The sequence below is a fragment of the Hemibagrus wyckioides genome, linkage group LG03, assembly GCF_019097595.1.
Source record: "Hemibagrus wyckioides isolate EC202008001 linkage group LG03, SWU_Hwy_1.0, whole genome shotgun sequence".
NCBI lineage: Eukaryota > Metazoa > Chordata > Actinopteri > Siluriformes > Bagridae > Hemibagrus > Hemibagrus wyckioides.
In genome coordinates this window covers 32,032,174-32,049,946 of record NC_080712.1, presented here as the reverse complement: position 1 = coordinate 32,049,946, position 17,773 = coordinate 32,032,174, and the positions used below count along the sequence as shown (strand labels likewise).

General features: G+C 36.7%; 1 protein-coding gene across 1 annotated transcript in view; it reads right to left on the bottom strand.

The window, feature by feature from the left end:
• Window positions 1-6,974: 6,974 nt before the first annotated feature.
• The window catches only part of LOC131351235 (pro-neuregulin-3, membrane-bound isoform), a 305,849-nt gene continuing 295,050 nt past the window's right edge, over window positions 6,975-17,773 (bottom strand). Inside the window, exons 7-9 of the mRNA XM_058386559.1 lie at window positions 16,461-16,579; window positions 12,526-12,711; window positions 6,975-8,600 (exon numbers count right to left, since the gene is read on the bottom strand). Of these exons, the coding sequence (XP_058242542.1) occupies window positions 8,078-8,600; window positions 12,526-12,711; window positions 16,461-16,579 (828 nt within the window). The 3' untranslated portion in view covers window positions 6,975-8,077. The remainder of the gene's footprint in view (window positions 8,601-12,525; window positions 12,712-16,460; window positions 16,580-17,773) is intronic.

Here is a 17,773-nt window from a genome sequence, read left to right as displayed (position 1 = left end):
AAGTGGGTTGAAACTTGTGGACAAACTGGTAATAAATAAGCTGGCGGGATGGCTAGAACAAGTGGACTGATCATCTGAAACCATTCTTGCCAAGTTGGATGAATGATGAGGTATGTTATAATTATGCTCATCAAACTGGAAAACTCAGGGATTTAAAATATGTCTGAAAAGAAAAGAGCCAAGAAAAGCAAAGTTCTGCATTATACTGGTTGTACTCCGGAATGAGCGCCTTTTTCATGTTTAAGAAAACAGTGTTTCTGGGTGCTTAGTGTTTAAGGTTTTGGACTACTGATTGGAAGGTTGTGAGTTTGAATCCTGGGTCCACCAAGCTGCCCCTGCTGGGCCCTTGAGCAAGGCCCTCAAGCTTCAGTTGCTCAGTTGTATAAAACATGAGATGAAATGTAAGTCGCTCTGGATAAGGGCGTCTGCCAAATGGCAGAAAGGTAAATGTGTTTCATGTCTTGGGCAGAGTAGCAGACCAGGTAGTTTATGAATCTTTGGAGGACATAAGTGATATTGTACTTACTCCCCCAACCTCGATCATACCTCACAAGTTGCAGGCCACAAACCATGGTTTTCCAGAAAACCATGGTAGAAACCATTACATTCTGTTCCTAGCACCACCCATATTACAACTGGTAACATCCAGTTTTTTGCCTATTTACTCAGTTGCTGCTGTTGCTGTTTTTGCACACATTTCATACTGCCACCAACTGCTGCTATATAGAAGTGTATATGTTTACAAGAACTCTCTTTGTTTACAGTTCTCTTATTTTGCACATTGTACTGTATAAAATATTATAGGGAATGTATACTGATTGGCACTATTTTGTGTATTTTGTGTATTTGTCCTTTACTGTTTTGTTTTGTATTGTCTTTTTGTCTTGCACTAGGTTGCCCATGTTGCCCACTTGAGCTAGGACACCTTACTTTATGTCCTTAGCTCTGTGTTGTTATGTAGCTCTATGTTGTTTTATGTAGCACCAGGATTCTGGAGTGAACAGTGTTTCATTTCACTATGTACTGCGTCAGCAATATATACAGTTGAAATGACAATAAAAGCTTTTTGACTTGACTTCCTTATTAGCAAAATCATAAATAAATGCATTTAGTCAGCTCTGATGGCTCAGTGGATAAAAGATCTCTTCCTGTTCTAGTAGGTTTCTACCCAGAGGGACCCTAAATCCAGAAGAAAGAAGGAAAGAGATAGAAATTCTGGTTGGTCTCACCTGAAGCCCCGAGGGGGGTAATGCCACTCTGGATAGTAGCCTGCTAATAATTTTAGATTAGTGTGTAAATAAACTCTTGAACTTAGAAAGCCCCCTTGTGGCTTGGAGGCCATAAGCCACTGCTTTTTGGACTACAGTTAGGAAGAGTCCTGATTCTGTCTGTTATTTCACTCTGATTCATCAACCTGTGCTTAGTTTTATACATTTCTAGGTTTTCCATCAAAGACATTTTGACCAGTCGTAGTTATTACACTTTGGTATACAGGATTACACAAACAGGTTATAAATGTCTCCTGGTCTTCAACTGAAGAGTTTGACAGCCTCAGATTCTTGTTCTTGGCAGAAAGGAGTGAAACTTTAAGAAAGAAGATGACCAGCAACGTTTCAACATCCATCATCATTTTTTCCCAATTATGTCACGATGCACATATTTGATGGGCGATAATGACCGTCTTTTCATCTTAATTACTGCCGAAAAGGCAACGAAGAGCCTCATACAGTGAATCTGATCACCTCTGATACTTCATTTGCATTCTTCAGTTCTCGAGTTGCAATAAACTTTAGTTCATTAATTAAAACCAGGCTAAATGATCACACTTTAAATGCACTTTCTATTGAAATACAAAGTTGTGAATAATAAGGAGCACTTGACTGAAATAATAATAATAAAAAAAAAAAAAAACCCCGAATGATCTTTAATTATTACCTCTAAAAGGATTCTCTTTCTCTCCTTCCTCATTATGGTCCTCTGTGTTATCGCTGTTAATCATGCACTTTGTGCCATTGGGAAAATAAAATAATAAACAATTAGCATACTTTCAATCGAAAGCGAAGATTTTATAGCAGTTTTATAGATGTCATAAATCATTCATTACTCTGGAATGGTTGACCTTTAGCTACAATTAATTGTTAACAGATTTTAAAAAGCTGATTTGCAAAGAGATGATGAAGGGCAAGCAGGTAAACAGACAACGCTGGATAATTATTTGGAGAAAGGAAAGAAAGTCACCGTATGATGGAAGAAAAATCCAGAAATATATTAGATAGCACTAATTAGGAAAGGATTGTTTATGGTGAAACAGTGAAGAAGTCAAGAAGGGAAAGCCTACCTACAGATAAAAGCATCAGAGACAGCTTTAGTATCAACTCTAAAATGTGACTAATAAATAAAATGCCTAATTAGAGAGTTAACGACTTTACACTATTCTCATTACATCTGATTGAAATATTGCTAAGAAAATCATTCAGAACTTTTCCCAATTTGCTGTTTTGCAAACGAGATCATTAAAATAGAAATGATACAAATCAGAGCAAAATTTATACTTTGGTTTCAGCTGCTATTTGGTTGTGTTTGATTTCACATTGCACATAAAAGCAAATCATGGTAATAAATTAACAAAAAATAAATAAACAAATGGTAAAACAAAAAAAAGCTGATGTAATTTTTGATGCTTTTCATTGTTTGCTCAGGGAAAAGTCACCTGAGTGTGAAAAACAAAAAGCTGGTGCTAAAATGCCTAAATGACTAGGTAATAATATACACTACCAGTCAAAAGTTTGGACACACCTTTTAATCCAATGTTTTTTTGTTTAGGGATTTATTTTCTACATTCTAGAACAATACTGGAGATTTCAAAACTATGAAATAACACACATGGACTTCAGTAATCCATATGTAATGACAACAAAAAACAGTCAGTTGTTATTTTAAGACACGAAGGTCAGGTGTTCTGGAATAGTTCTTGTAAGAACAGTATTGTCAAGTGCATTTGCAAAACCCATCAAGCACCATGATGAAACTGGCTCACATGAAGACCATCCCAGGAAAGCAAGACCAAAACTGACCTCTGCTGCAGAGGAGAAGTTCATTTAGAGTGACCAGCCTCAGAAATCACCAATTAACAACACCTCAGATTAGAGGCGTTATGAAGGCTTTAAAGAGCATCAGTAGCAGACATATCTCAATATCAACTGTTCAAAGGACATTATTGTGGATTTCGGCCGCCTTCAGCATTGTTTTACAATGTAGAAAGAAATAAACATCCGGAAAGACCATGGAATTAGAAGGTGTGTCCAAACTTTAGACTGGTAGTGTAAATAACTAGTATTTTAAAATAATCATTATAAATAAATAAATAAATAAATAAATAAACATTTTGCGAATCACAATAATTGTAGTATGCTAAAAAAAAGAAAAAAAAGAAAAGAAAAAAAAAACATGGCAGAGATGATCCAGAAGAGTCGATTCAGAGTCTGCTCACTTGATCACAAATGAAATCAAGTTGATTTTTTTTTTTGTAAAGTGTCTCTATTCCAGCAGTGTTTCATTACTCCATAATCTTTCATAGTTTTTTTTTTTTTCCTCCAACACCTGACCACACCTGAAGCTGGGACTGAACAAACACCTAGATGAATGTTGACCAGCCCTGAGGAATTACACTAGCAAACACTGAGCTACAGAACACAACGTCTTCATCATGCTATAAAACGCATCCCTTCATGGACTCTCAGAAACATTTATGGGAGCTGAATAATGATGGTTCGCTCCAAAGGTGCCTTTTAGTCTGGAAAGAATTACAGCCTTTATTCCTTCTCAGAAACTAACACCGGGGGATACACTAAATTCACTGACTCTGAAATCAAATATTCCTGTGTCAGGGATTTTAATGACTTCCAAAATCTGACTGGAAATGAAGCCTGGTGTGTGTGTGTGTGTCTCATGTGTTCTCTTAATCACCTTCCTGTGGCTTTGCACTTCAGTCATCTAGAAATGATTAGCTCTTCTTTATCAACATGAATTTCTGCCATTTTTTAATCAGCTTGAAGGGAAAATTGGTCTTCGGCATTGATTTTGGAAAAACCACCATTCAGTTTTTTTTTTTGTATGTGTGTGTGTGTGTGTCTTTTTTTTTTTTTTACAACACTGTCTCAAACCTACAACCAAATTGATTTTTTAATAATAATAATAATAATAAAAAATTCACTTCTCATTTGCATACTCATGACTATTATAAATAAATGAATCGTGAATGAAATGTAAAAAATCAAATAAAATAACACGCGAAAATTACATGTTGGAAAAAAAAATATTAAAAAAAACTTTTCCATTTTCTATGGAAAAAATCATAGGTAAAATTTTATTACTATTTATTTTTATTTTTTATTTTTTTTTTAAATAATAGAATCATGTAACAAGGGGAAATCAAGTGTTGAATGCTTATGTTTTAAAATCACATGAAAAGAAACAAATCTTGTGGGAAAAAATGTGAAAAATCACATTTGAAAACAAAACCAGACTTAAAAAAATACTGTTTCAGCTTCAAAATAAATATAAATATTTATATTTATATTTATTTATACAGAATTAATGTAAAATAAATACCATATTAATGATATGTTTTTAAAACGTATGAGAGCAAGTGCAATGATATAAAACTTTTTTTAAAAAGCTGCTGCTATAAAAAATCAATTTCTAAAACTAATTGTGGTGTTAATCTTAAAAAAAGCAAAACAAACACACAAACAAAAAGAAACAGTCCATCATTCCATTAAACACAGATTTACATTCAAAAATAATTAAATGTCTTGACTGCTCACTTTAATGCTTTCTAGGAATATTTTAGGAATTTTGTTTTCTTTTTCTTTGAAAGCAACGTGACACTGATTTACATTTTTATACTGCGATCAAACCTTCAGAAGCTAACCTCTAGGGAACGGATATTACCAGCAAAAATGATTTCATCCTGAAATCAAGCTTCTTCTTCTTTTTTTTTTTTTGTACAAACTACATATCTAATGCACATAAAAGCTAAAGAAGCCTGAGCCCACATCTGCGTCAAGACTTCAGTAAATGATAAAATTGTGCCCTCTGATGGAGGAAATGAGACACAGCATGAGCTCATTGAAGCTGTTCCAGGAACCCGAAGTTGCCATCAGGGCTCATTCGTTGTTCCAGCTGTGAATCGTGACTAAGCGCGTGATTTTACATGACTGCGAAAGACTGGAACAAATAAGATGTCATGACGTTTCACATAAATCACGTTGCTTTATTTTTGCCACATGATTCATTCATTTTCTTTCTGTTTAAAAATATTTTTATAATAAATAAATATTTTTATAATACATTTTTTTAATTAGATAAATAAATAAATTATTTTTTAAAACAAATGTTATTCATATTTTTTATTATTTTTCCAGTGAATAACAAGGTGAAACAGACCTTTACATGTTCATTATAATATATTTATAATAAATAAAAAAATATTTAATTATACATGTTTATAATATTTCTTGAAATTAAGAAATACATTATTTTTTAAAATAAATATATATTTTTTGTTTTTAGGGAATAAGGTGAACAAGGTGAAATGTTCCTTCACCTGATCCCTTGGCTCAAATGATGGCTTTTTAATTTTTTATATGTAACATTAGAGAGGAATGTAAAAAAAAATAGATGAATCTGAGACTCGTTTAATCTTCTCTCTGAAACGCTGAGAATATTCATATCTTACCGTTAGAAAAACTCCACCACTTTCAGCACCTCGTTAATCAGGAAGCCATCTTGTGCCTTGATGCTTCATCACTTCGTATCATTTCTTTACCTTTTATTCTTCCATTCATCTTCAGAGAGACTGTTATCCCGGTGGAGCTGGAGCTAATCCAAGAAATGCTGAGCAGAAGGGAAGAAACACCCCTGGGCACCACACACACACACACACACACACACACACTCATTCACACCTGAAGTGTGTTTGGAATGTGGGAACTACAGCACTCCATAACTCCATTATTTTAGATTTATTTTTTAGAATTTTCTCTCTGAATGAGTTTTTTTTTTCCATATTCCTTTCCTTCCTTTCTCCTTCCCTGGCTTGCTTCCAGCATCTGTTTCCTTCCTTCCATCTTTCACTTGTTTCTTCTTTTTTCATTCCTTTTAACCTCCTTCCTTCTATGTTTCCATCCATCCTTTCCTAGACCCATTCTTTCTTCCTTCTATGCTTCTTTCTCTTTCTTCCTTTTTTCATTCCTTCAGCCCATCCATCCATCCATCCTTCCTTACTTCCTTCTTTCCCTTTCTTCGTCCTGGCCATCCATCCATCAATCCATCCATCCATCCATCTTTCAACCCTTCCTTCCTTCCTTCCTTCCTTCCTTCCTACCACTAATTCTTCCTCCCTCCCTTCCTGCACTTAAGTTTCCCTCTTTTCTTATTTTTTCCTTCTTTTTCTATTCCTTTGTGTATTCTTTCACTCTCAGATCCTCTGGTGTGTTACAAAGTCACTTCTCTGTAAGGAGTCACGTATTGTGTTATCGATTTTGAGAAAAAAACACTAAAGAAAACTAACCACAAATGAAATGAAACCATTTCAAAAACAAATAAAAGCATGAATAACTCATGCACTGGCAACTCTTGCTGAAAGCGGGCCAGCTGCTGCAATCCATGCCGAAAACAGAAATTATAGAAGACAGATATCTCTTCTTACCTGTTTTTTCCCCACCTTTTTTATCACCCCATCATATTTTAATTCATTTTGTAAGTGGTGTGTTTAATTATAGACCTGCTGTGCAATGTTAAGATCTCAGTAAATTCTGTCAGCATTTCCATCGTACATGTGAGTTATCCCGAATGTTAGTGTGGAAAAAACCCCCAAAAAAACGGGCGCTCTAAACCATGGTGTGAACATGCAGGAAAAAAGAAGAAACTGTAGCCAGGAAAAAGAAAAGACAGAGAAATATTTTCACCAAAAGATTCATTGTTATTTTTTCCCCACATTTGGTTGTAAATTCAAACAGAAAGCATTCATCCCGATCCGAAAGTACCACACAGACATCTTCATTATTATTATTTTTTTTAGCCACCGCTCCCTCCCCTTTTTTTTTACCCTCCCCAAGAAAGCAGCAGATAATTCACCAGAAACGAACGGAAAAAAAATAAAATAAAAACACAGAAGCTCCTCATTCAGGGGTCGGAACTTCATTTCTCTGCCCAAAGTCTGAGCTCCAGATGGATGAGGTGAAGTGTGTGTGAAAGGACTCGAGCTGTTCCTATCGAAACCAACACCCCATTTGACAAGTGAGGAGAACAAAAAAAAGAAAGAAAAAAAAGGAGAGAAACACCAAAGTACAAAAAAATAACTTGGACAGGATACACTTCCATAAACCGAGTGAAGTCTTGGGGCAGTGTTCAAGGGTGAGATTCCCACTGCCTCAAGTTACGGAATTTCAATTCAGTTCCTTAGTAAATCATGTCCATAGTTGAAAAGTGGTGCACCAGTTCCAAGGCAGAATGAGATGTTCCTTGGCAGGGAAGCTTGGAAACATTATGTCGTTTCAGCTGCAGCCCTCGCGAATACACGGAATTTTTAAAACGTTTGGGAGAATGCGGGAAACAAAATGGACCAAGACTGCACAATGTGGTGGCGGCGGTAGTGGTGGTACAAAAAGGCGAAAAAAATAAACAAAAAGATCGTATCATTCCCATTTTCCTTGTCTTTTTTGTGCACTTGGTGACCACCATTTTCATTCAGATATATTTATAGCCATTTATATATAGATATCTATATATATATATTTTATACAATTAAAAACACCATAGAGATGACAGACTATTTGGTTTCTTTTTTTTTCTAAGTTTCTCATTTTAATAAATGCATATAAATAATTTATCTTTTTTAGTTTTTTTTGAGTTTTTAGACTGTCACTCTTTCAAAAAAAAGAAAAAAAAGAATTACTATCTCAAACCATCAGTGCTGAGAGTTTGCAGTATTCCGTAGACTCCCATTCATTGATTTTTGGCAGAAACACTCTGCAGCCTTGTTCTCAAGACACAAGGTGTGACAAAGATCCTTTCATTGTCTAGGTTGGGTAAAGTCCTTGTGAATATCTCTGGGATACACTAACTGAGTTTCTGTTGGTCCACTAGGAGCTGTGCCTCCGTGTCCAGCTCCGTTGGCAAGAAGAATACAAACCGTCTCTTTCGCCACGTGAGGATTAGAGAACACGATGTCGTCCTGCTTCATGTTGGTGTTGACTTTAAGCTTTTCCCGAGCCTCCTCTGGTACACGGACCCCTTCCTTCCACTTTTCCCCCACCCTGTCACAGAGAGGATTGGCTACCGGGTTGTCCGCTCTACCCCCGTTACCCCCTTGACGTGGTAAACTCTGGTGCATACCATCCGCGGAAGTCGTCTGCATACATGAGGTCTCGTCTTGATGCGAGTGGACAGACGGGATGATCGGGATCCGATATGGACCCAGGGATCTCTTTCCCGGCGAGATGGAGCAAGGGTTCCTGGGGGGCGACCACGGTTGAGAGGGTTGGGAGGATTGGAAAGTATCCCGGTGCAGGGTGCCGTCAGGCTTCATCATATTCCTGCGGAAAGAGACAAAGAAAATGAAAAGAATGGAACAGAATTCGGTGTTTATAATAGATTGTAGTGTGGGAAGACAGAAAGATGCACATCCATCAATCACAAACCAGTCATGCTCTTTTGAAAAGCGCAAGTCGCTCGAGCGTGTAAATGAAAGAATTGCAATCTGAGAGACTAAATTGCTACCTTCAATGTTGCTTCAACAAAGGTAAACACCCTCTCCAATGTGACAAACTGAGTGATGAGGCTTTTCCGGAATGAACAAACGCATGAGAGACCGCTCGGCATCTAGTGCTTAATTATGACATTTGTTCAGTACCCGTAAGACGCCCTTCATTTGCATTCTTTCAGAGCTGAATGACAAAACATGACTCGAAGCTTGTTGTCTCTCCTTGAGATGTACTCACAAATTGATCTGCAGGGATTTTGAACGCGCAACATTTTCATGGTTGATGGAAAGGGAAGAGGTTTGTGACAAACAGACCTTGTGTAACATTATCGCCTCAAATCAGGAGTTGTCTGCATTGTGCTTGCTTGCTTCTTATCTCCCGGTAAGGGACCATAATCCCATGCAAAAACGTGTGTCAGTATTTAACCGCGTCCTTCTCCCTTTGAAATACTTAATAAGATGTAAACCTCCATATTAAGGGCTCTCAAAGCCTGTAAGCGAAGATACCACAAAAAGTAAATGGATGAACACATTTGTGGCAGTTAACGATTAACGATGCATGCAAGAGAAAATGCAAATGGTCACAACCAATAATGCTTTAATAAATAGATTACTGATATATTTATACATCCATCTCTCTATAATCTTCTTAATATTGAGATTTGAATAACATTATTATGTTATTATTTTTTTTTTTTTTAGTCTTTTTTATGGATCGTTTATTTTTTCAATATAGATCTCTTCCCAGACGAGTTCCATCATAAAAACCCAAGCCTTCATTTCCGCTGTGCTTTATTAGCGGAGTTATAAGCAACCTTGGTGTTTTATGATAGATGCCTTGAAAAAAAATAGTCATAAATATGAGATTTTTCTAAGAAAAAAAAAAAAATCGAATGATATCCATGATCCATCCATACTTCCCATATCTATGAATGTATATTTTACACTCTTAATGAGTTTCCTTTTTGTCAATAAAGCTCCAAGGACTAAAGCTCTTAGAGGATGAGTAGAATCTCATAGGCTGAGATTAAATGAGCTGCCTTTCAGATAAGATAAGGAATAAAAGTCATCCTGGGTGAAGTACAGCAGTGTTTCATCTCATTTTAATGATTCACTACCTGTAATCTCCTTCTCAGCATGTCACTCCAGATACCCCCCCTCCTCTCTCCCTCTCTCTCTCTCTCTCTCTCTCTTTCTCACCTGCTGAGGAAAGAATGAGGAATAGCCTGAAATAGAGATGGACTTGAGCTTGTCTGTCATAAACTCTCAGGAGTTACATCTCAGTCCTGTAATTACAATCTTACCGTTTAGTTTCATTGCAATTCCTGAATAATTTAGTTAAATGAAGTGGGCAGTTAGTAAGGATTAGAATAAAGGATGTGCGTAATTCCTGGGAATGACATTCTCTAATATTAATATTATTAGCTGATATTCGATAACATAAATTGGGGGCAGAATGAATCAAATCTCAATAAATATTTAACAAATTAAAACGCAGCTTTTATTATAGATTTGACTTTTAATTTTGACTTTAGATTTTTCCCCCTATTTAATAAAAAAGTTTTATAAAATACTAAAGATTTATTCTGAGCGATAACTTTATTTGTAAATAATCCTATTTTAGTGTTGTAATGCATAATCTCTTTTAATGTGCTTTAAATGGATCTGCAAATTATTTGTAAAGTATTTTATAATTTTTTATTTTTATAAATATTATAGATATCAAGTTAGATGCTATTTTAAAAAATACATCAATTTAATCCAAGTCAAAAAGTTGTGATTAAATTAGTTTTCAAATACAAATGTACTACATTTATAGTAATAATAATAATAATAATAATAATAATAATAATAATAATAATAATAATAATAATAATACAGAACTGAATTGCTTTCCATATTTAATCTTTTCATGTCAATTACAGCAAGCCTTCCTGACAAGCCTGGCCATATTTTTCTCTCTCTTTTATTGGCCAAATGCAAAACAGTCTGAATCCCTCTCCCTCTCTCTTTTTCTCCTTTCTTCTCCATCCCGGCTTGTCTCCATGGAAACAGGCTTGTTCTTCAGCCCAGTGTTATTCTCGTGCACGTTTGGTGATTTTGCCAGGACCAGAGCTAGAAATAGGTCAACATTTACAAACCGCTCTCATGATCTATTCGTGCAATCCGGTGATCAGACCTTTGTGGTGATACACAGTCCATAGCATCCCAGCTACCGAGAGTAAACAACCATTTGAATTTCAGCTGCAATGAAAAATTTGAAGTAAGTTTGCTGTACGCAGGGATGCATTAACGCAGAGACACATGCAGACTCGTAAACACCCAAACACATTTATCCAGTAGTGCTTGAGAGCGCTATGGCCCTATGGCAAATACCCATGCTGATCCATGTACTACCAGTTTATTATATAGTATGAGAGAACAACATAAAGAACAGCCTGCTTGCAGGTTTTATAAACCTCAGGATACCTGCTCTGAAAAAATCTCTGGTTAGGGTGTGGAAAAAGTCGTAGGTTTACTTGCCACTTATAAAATCTAATAAAACAGCTCTCTTTCATTTAAGTTACAAGACTTGTGTGTGTATTTATCATACACTATTCGAGCAGAACCTCCACCTCCCTCACCCACCCATATTCTCAACTCCAACTTTCACCTACATACTAAACATCACTTATAATTGAAAGTCTGCCATCAGCAGAATATCCACCTCCATCCAGATTCTGAACTCCTGAACACCTAGAGCCCAGCTATATTCTAAACTTCATTTCAATTACAAACTTCACCTGTGTCATAAAATCCACCTGCAATCAAATTCCAGTGCGAATATAAACTCCACTTCTAGCAGAACCTCCATTTGTAACCTAAACTCCACCTACAGCAGAACTTACACTTAGCATGAAGTCCATCTCTAGCAAAACCTTCAACTCTAGCCTAAACACCATTTACAGCAGAATCTATCTCCAGCCAAACTCCACCTACAACATAAACTCCATCTCTAGCAGAAACTCCACTTCCAACATAAACTCCACCTTGAGCAGAACCTTCATCTGCAACCTAAACTTTACCTACAGCAGAACCTCCACCTCCAGCCTTAACCCCATCTCTAGCATGGTCACCGCCAGCCTAAACTCCACTTACAGCACAATGTCCACCTTCAGCCTAAGATCCATCTCTAGCAGAAACTCCATCACCAACATAAACTCCACCTCCAACAGAACCTTGTCCTGTAGCCTAAACTCCACCTCTAGCAGAAACTCCATCTCCAAACCAAATTCCACCTCCAGCAGACCCTTCCCCTTAGTCAAAACTCCATCACTAACAGAATCTCCACCTTCAACATAAATTCCACCTCCAGCAGTACCTTCACCTTCAGCCTAAATTCTACCTTGGGCAGAACCTTCACCTCCAGAATAAATTCTATATTTAGACTATATGCTAAATAGAATATACTCTATATGTAGACTATATTCTACTCACCTCCACCTCCAGTCTTTCAGCCTAAAGCACACATTCATTCTAAATTTCATCTCCATCATCTCAATTGAAGTTCCTCCTCCAGCATGGCCTCAATTTCCATGCTATCCAAAACCTTAAGTTTGTATTCAGACTCAATTCCACCTCCAGTCAACTGCTCCCAACCTCCACCATACCCATACTCTAATCTGACCTCAGGAACACTTAATATTACAGAGTATCTTCATGACTTGCCATGTTTCCATGACAGTCCAGATTATTCTTTAGAAAAAACTCAGACTTACACTCTTGCTTGTTCTCCATCCCTCTCAAATCCTTCTGCTTCCTGCAGGTGCTGGTAGGCAGGTCCAGAATCCTTCAATCCTGTCATAGGATTGAGTCGCCCTCCAGGTATGGGCGGAGTCTTGCGTGCTGATAGACGAAGGGCCATCCGGTTCTTTGGGTCTGTGTTGCACGAGACCGAGCTGCTCCTGCGAACAGAGCAGAAGACATATTGACATGACATTTACATTTTTTAAAAATATTTCTCCAGCAAAATCTCAGAAGCTGTTTGTTCTTTAATAAATGGTGTATGCATAGCAACCATCTGCTGTGTACGGCTTTCGCTAACATTATCATGCATCATTACGTCTCTCTTTCCCTCTTGGTGTTTTGGATGGTAAGTTGACACGCTCAGCTTAGAACAAAAAAAAACAAAAACAAAATATATATATATATACAAAAACAAAAACAGACCATATTACAAACAAAAGCATTTTCTTAATAGTTTGTCATTTGTAGAACCGCCTGATGCAAGAAGTGCTGATGCAAACTGAATGAAGAAAATAAACAATAAAACCTTTTGTGGGTATGTTTTTGTTGTCCCACAGAGAAAAAAAAACAACAACAAAAGGGAAATAATACAGGTGAAATTTTTTAATGAATTAAAAATAACCATACTTTTTATCCATTTAAACTGGTTAAATGGCTAGTTTAGCTAGTGTGCTAGCTCTTGTGTAGCATGCTAGCTATGGGCTCATGGAATATACAGCAAAATGGGTCATTTCATCCAACTAAATTATAAAATTGAAGTCTTAAGACTTAATGTAAATAATAATAATAATAATAATGATAATAATAATAATGATAATAATGTTATTGTTATTATGACTTATGTTTAATTTAATGGAACATCTCCAAAAGTGACCAGGAAATGACAAACCAGTGTCACAAAACTCAAAGTTAGGGTTTCAATTTTGCTGACACTGGAGACTCATTCCAAAAAAAAACATTAAAAAGACTCTGTGTGTCTGCTGTCCAAGTTCCTCTGTAAGTTCTTGCTAACAATTTGCAGCTGCGCTGTTATCAATGCTGCAATTATAAAAATGTAATCAACATCAATAATAATCCAGAATTCAGCAGCGCTGTCGAATGAGACAAAACCCAGAGCATTAACAGAAACACTTCCCCTCTCTCTCTGATCTACTGAAACTAAACCAAAACCTTCAACTTTTCTGTTTGGAGCTGTTCAGTAAGAAAAGCAAAGTGCTGGTGTTTGGGTATTATGTGAAAGCAGTCGAGGACAACAACAAATGAAGTGTAATAACTGACTGACATCTGCAGCTGTTAGTCATTCAGATAACAATAAACACTCTGCACATGCAATATGATACTAAATGATTGAATCCTCTGTGGGTTCTGTGTGAAAACACACAACAAAATCTTTTCACAATGTAACATCCAAATGAAGGCATCCAAAACAAAAAAAACCTGTAAAAGCCATCATTCAACTGACCCGAGCAACCACCTAGCAACACCCTCAAAACTAGCTGGATCACCACAGCAACAATATAAGATTCCAAAATAATATACAACTAGCAACACCATGTGACCAATTCAATCATAGCAACCACCACAGTTTCTAGTATAACCAGCTAGCTAACCATCTCAACCAGATGCAACACCTTAGCAACCATATAAATCTTCAGCATATAATCACTACCAACCTAAACCTTTGAGAGAACCTTCACCAAACCAGATACACATAGCCCCCTACACAATAGCAGCCACGTAAGACTCAAGAGTAAGCACCTGGAATACCGTCACAACCTTCTAGAATTCTAGAGTAACCACCTGGAACACCTACTCAACCACCTGGAATATGACAACCATCTAGAAATCCAGAGTAACCCCATGTAACACCCTCACAACCACCTGGAACACCACAACCATCTAGAATTCCAGAGTAACCACCTGGGACACCCTCACAACCACCTAGAATACTACAGCAACCATCTAGAATTCCAGAGTAACCACCTGAAACACCTTCACAACCACCTGGAATACCACAATCATCTATAATTTCAGAGTAACCACCTGGAATACCTCCACAACCATCTGGTATACCACAACAACCATTAAGAATTCCAGAGTAACCACCTGGACTACCTTCACAATCACCTGGAACACCCTCACAACCACCTGGAATACCTCAAGAACCATCTAGAATTCCAGAGTAACCACCTGGGACACCCTCACACCCACCTGGAGTACCCCAACGACCATCTAGAATTCCAGAGTAACCACCGGGAACACCTTCACAACCACCTGGAACACCCTCACAACCAAATGGAACTCCACAGCAACCATCTAAGACTCCAGATAAACCACCTGGAACACCACATCAGCCATCTAAAATTCCTGAGTAACCTTCTAAAACACCTTCACAACCAGGTTTTTGGATTCGACTTGCCAGAGATTTCTAGAGTTGTTATCCTGAGGACTGAAATCTAAATTGTGGAAAAAGAGAAAAAACAAACGCTGCATACTAATGGAATCTTCACAGAATCGTTCCGTTTCAACGAAGCAGACTATTAAAGGAAGCTGGCCGAGGCACAGCAGGAAGGAGAACGAGGTCAATCTAACTCCATAACTGTAGCAGCGGGAGCTTTGTGCGGAAGAACGTAATCAAATGTAAGATTTTAATTCAGTAACACTCGGCTAAACGAGGCGGCGCTCGGTCCGAGTCCGATTTATTTCCATTTGTCTCGATCCCGCGCTCCTCGACTGTGCGTGGCAACAGAAGCGCGTATTTAACATGTTTATCACCAATTACAATTACTATCACTCTTTTTAGTGTTCAATAAAACTCCAATTACAACCGACGATGCTGCGCTGGAGTTAATATAATTTCGCAGAGTGTAATTTCAACACATTATGGCGAGTTTGCATCGTGCCCGTCTTCATGGCATGCCATTACAATAGCCATTATCATCATGAGGGTGTCTACAAGGCCATGGGCATGCCAGGGAAAAACAAGCCCATCCATTTACACTGAGGTTAAAGCAATTTTTCAGCTGGAAGTAGCAGTAATGTCCACTTAATGCTCGCTGCTCGCAGCCTGTCGTAGTCATGACGCTAATTTTACAGCAGTGTACTTCTTACATTTGTTAAATACCTCCTGTACTTGGCTATGTGTGAGAATATAATGTTGGCTTTGGTGAGATTCTGTTCGACCAAAAATATATAAATCTTCAATATTAAATAATGTTAAATAATGTTTAATATTAAATCATTTAAAAAAAAAATTAAACAATGAATTAACTAACACACCTATTAATTAAATAAATAATTAATTAGAAATGGTCAAGATCCAATATTTCTACATTCTTACGATCAATTAAACTTACTAATTAACGAACTACCTAACTAATTTTCATTTACTTTATTCATTTATTTATTTATTTTTTAATAAAATTGTTAAGATTCAATATTTCAAGACCATTGAAGATCATTTTTTTCTGACTCTCTCCATTCTGACAAATCTGGAATTCAATTGAATGATGAGCTTTAATTTTTATAATAATAATAATAACATTAATAATCATTATTATTGTTGTGTGATTATTATTATTTACATTAAGTAAGTCTTAGGACTTTCATTAAACATTTTAGAATTTATTTGGAATGAAATGACCCTTCATACTGTATATTCCATGAGCCCATAGCTAGCATGTTACACAGGAGCTAGCACACCAGCAAACTAGTTTAGCTAGTCATTTATTCAGTTTACACTTAAATGAAATCTCTTGAAAATTCTAAAAATTGGCCTCAATATACACTTTTAAATACCAATTCTTAAAAACAGTTACAGCAAGATTTGCTTGAAAGGTTGCACATCATATCCAGCCTATAAACAATGCTAACGGAAAGCACTGGGGGGAGATGATCATTTCTTTACCTGTGATGTCGGGTTGTGGTTAAACCCTTCGTATATGAGGAGGCCATCACAGAATTCTGGGAAAAACCGGCTTCATGGACGATGCCTCCATGTAGTGGAGATCTTGTGCTTTTGCAATACTGCAGAGAGAAAAGATTAAAATTAAAATAAAAATAAAAAATAATGGCCGACCAATGAAATTTCAAAAATTCGCAACAAAAAAGAAAACATTTTTCATTTTTTTTCTTATTTTACAGTACATTTATATTTCAAAATGCATTATTTCTGCTCAATAATCTGTAAAAATATAAATAAATAAATAAATAAATAAATAAATATATAATATATAAATAATATTTTTTTTAACGGTGGATTGTTGAATCATTAACATGAGTGAGATAATATAATCAATTCGAGTACTATATTCTGCCACTTGTAAAAAAAAAAAAAGAAAAAGAAAAGACTGACAGAACAGTGCACACGACTAAATCCTGTTTAAATACCACACTTTGAAAATCCACCCTTAAAAAAAAAAAATCCATATCTATACACTGCAGAAAGTGGAAAATAATCTGACTGTCACTGTGGCACTTAATCTCCACCAGGCAACAAAGATGAGAGGAGAGCGGAGTGAAAGGAGGAGAGCAAGTATACTAGGGGAAGTAGTGATGCGTGAACGAGGGCTACGGCAGGGCGTTAGCGTCAGTGTAATTGGATAACGCGGCCCGTCGCCGGCTCGTCTCACTTGCCTCGTAGCCGTCACGTGGCTGAAATATGGAGCGGGCAGATAAGATTACGCTAATACACTCGGAAATATGTGGAGCACCGGGACAAAGAAGAAAAAAAAAGGGGGCTCACTCTGAAAGAGTCTGCGTTTTATTACAGCGAAACACATCATCGATACAAAATGCATCATGTCGCAAGTCATGACAAAAAAATGATTGTTTTTTCTGAATTGTCGCAGCCAAAGATTCTTGATTTTTTTTTCTTCTTCAAATAACTACTCAAATCACAACACACTAAAGACATGTGTAACGACTTTCTATGAGAACAGTGTTCATGTTCCACACGTGACTCTGAATACGCAATGTGATGATGTCACATGAGGCTTTTCGGATCGAACCTACAGAAAATCTGTGTCGTTTTGAAAAATTGCTTTTCATTGTTTTGCGTTCATTTCTGCAAACACAGAATCCTGAAGTGACTGATATTCTAAGCTGGGTTAATCTTTTAGTCGTGAATGAATTACGTAAAGAGAATTCATGAGATGTTTTTTTGTTGTTTTTTTAAATAACTGCTTTGCAGATTTGCGCTGTTTCCTCTCACTTTTCACA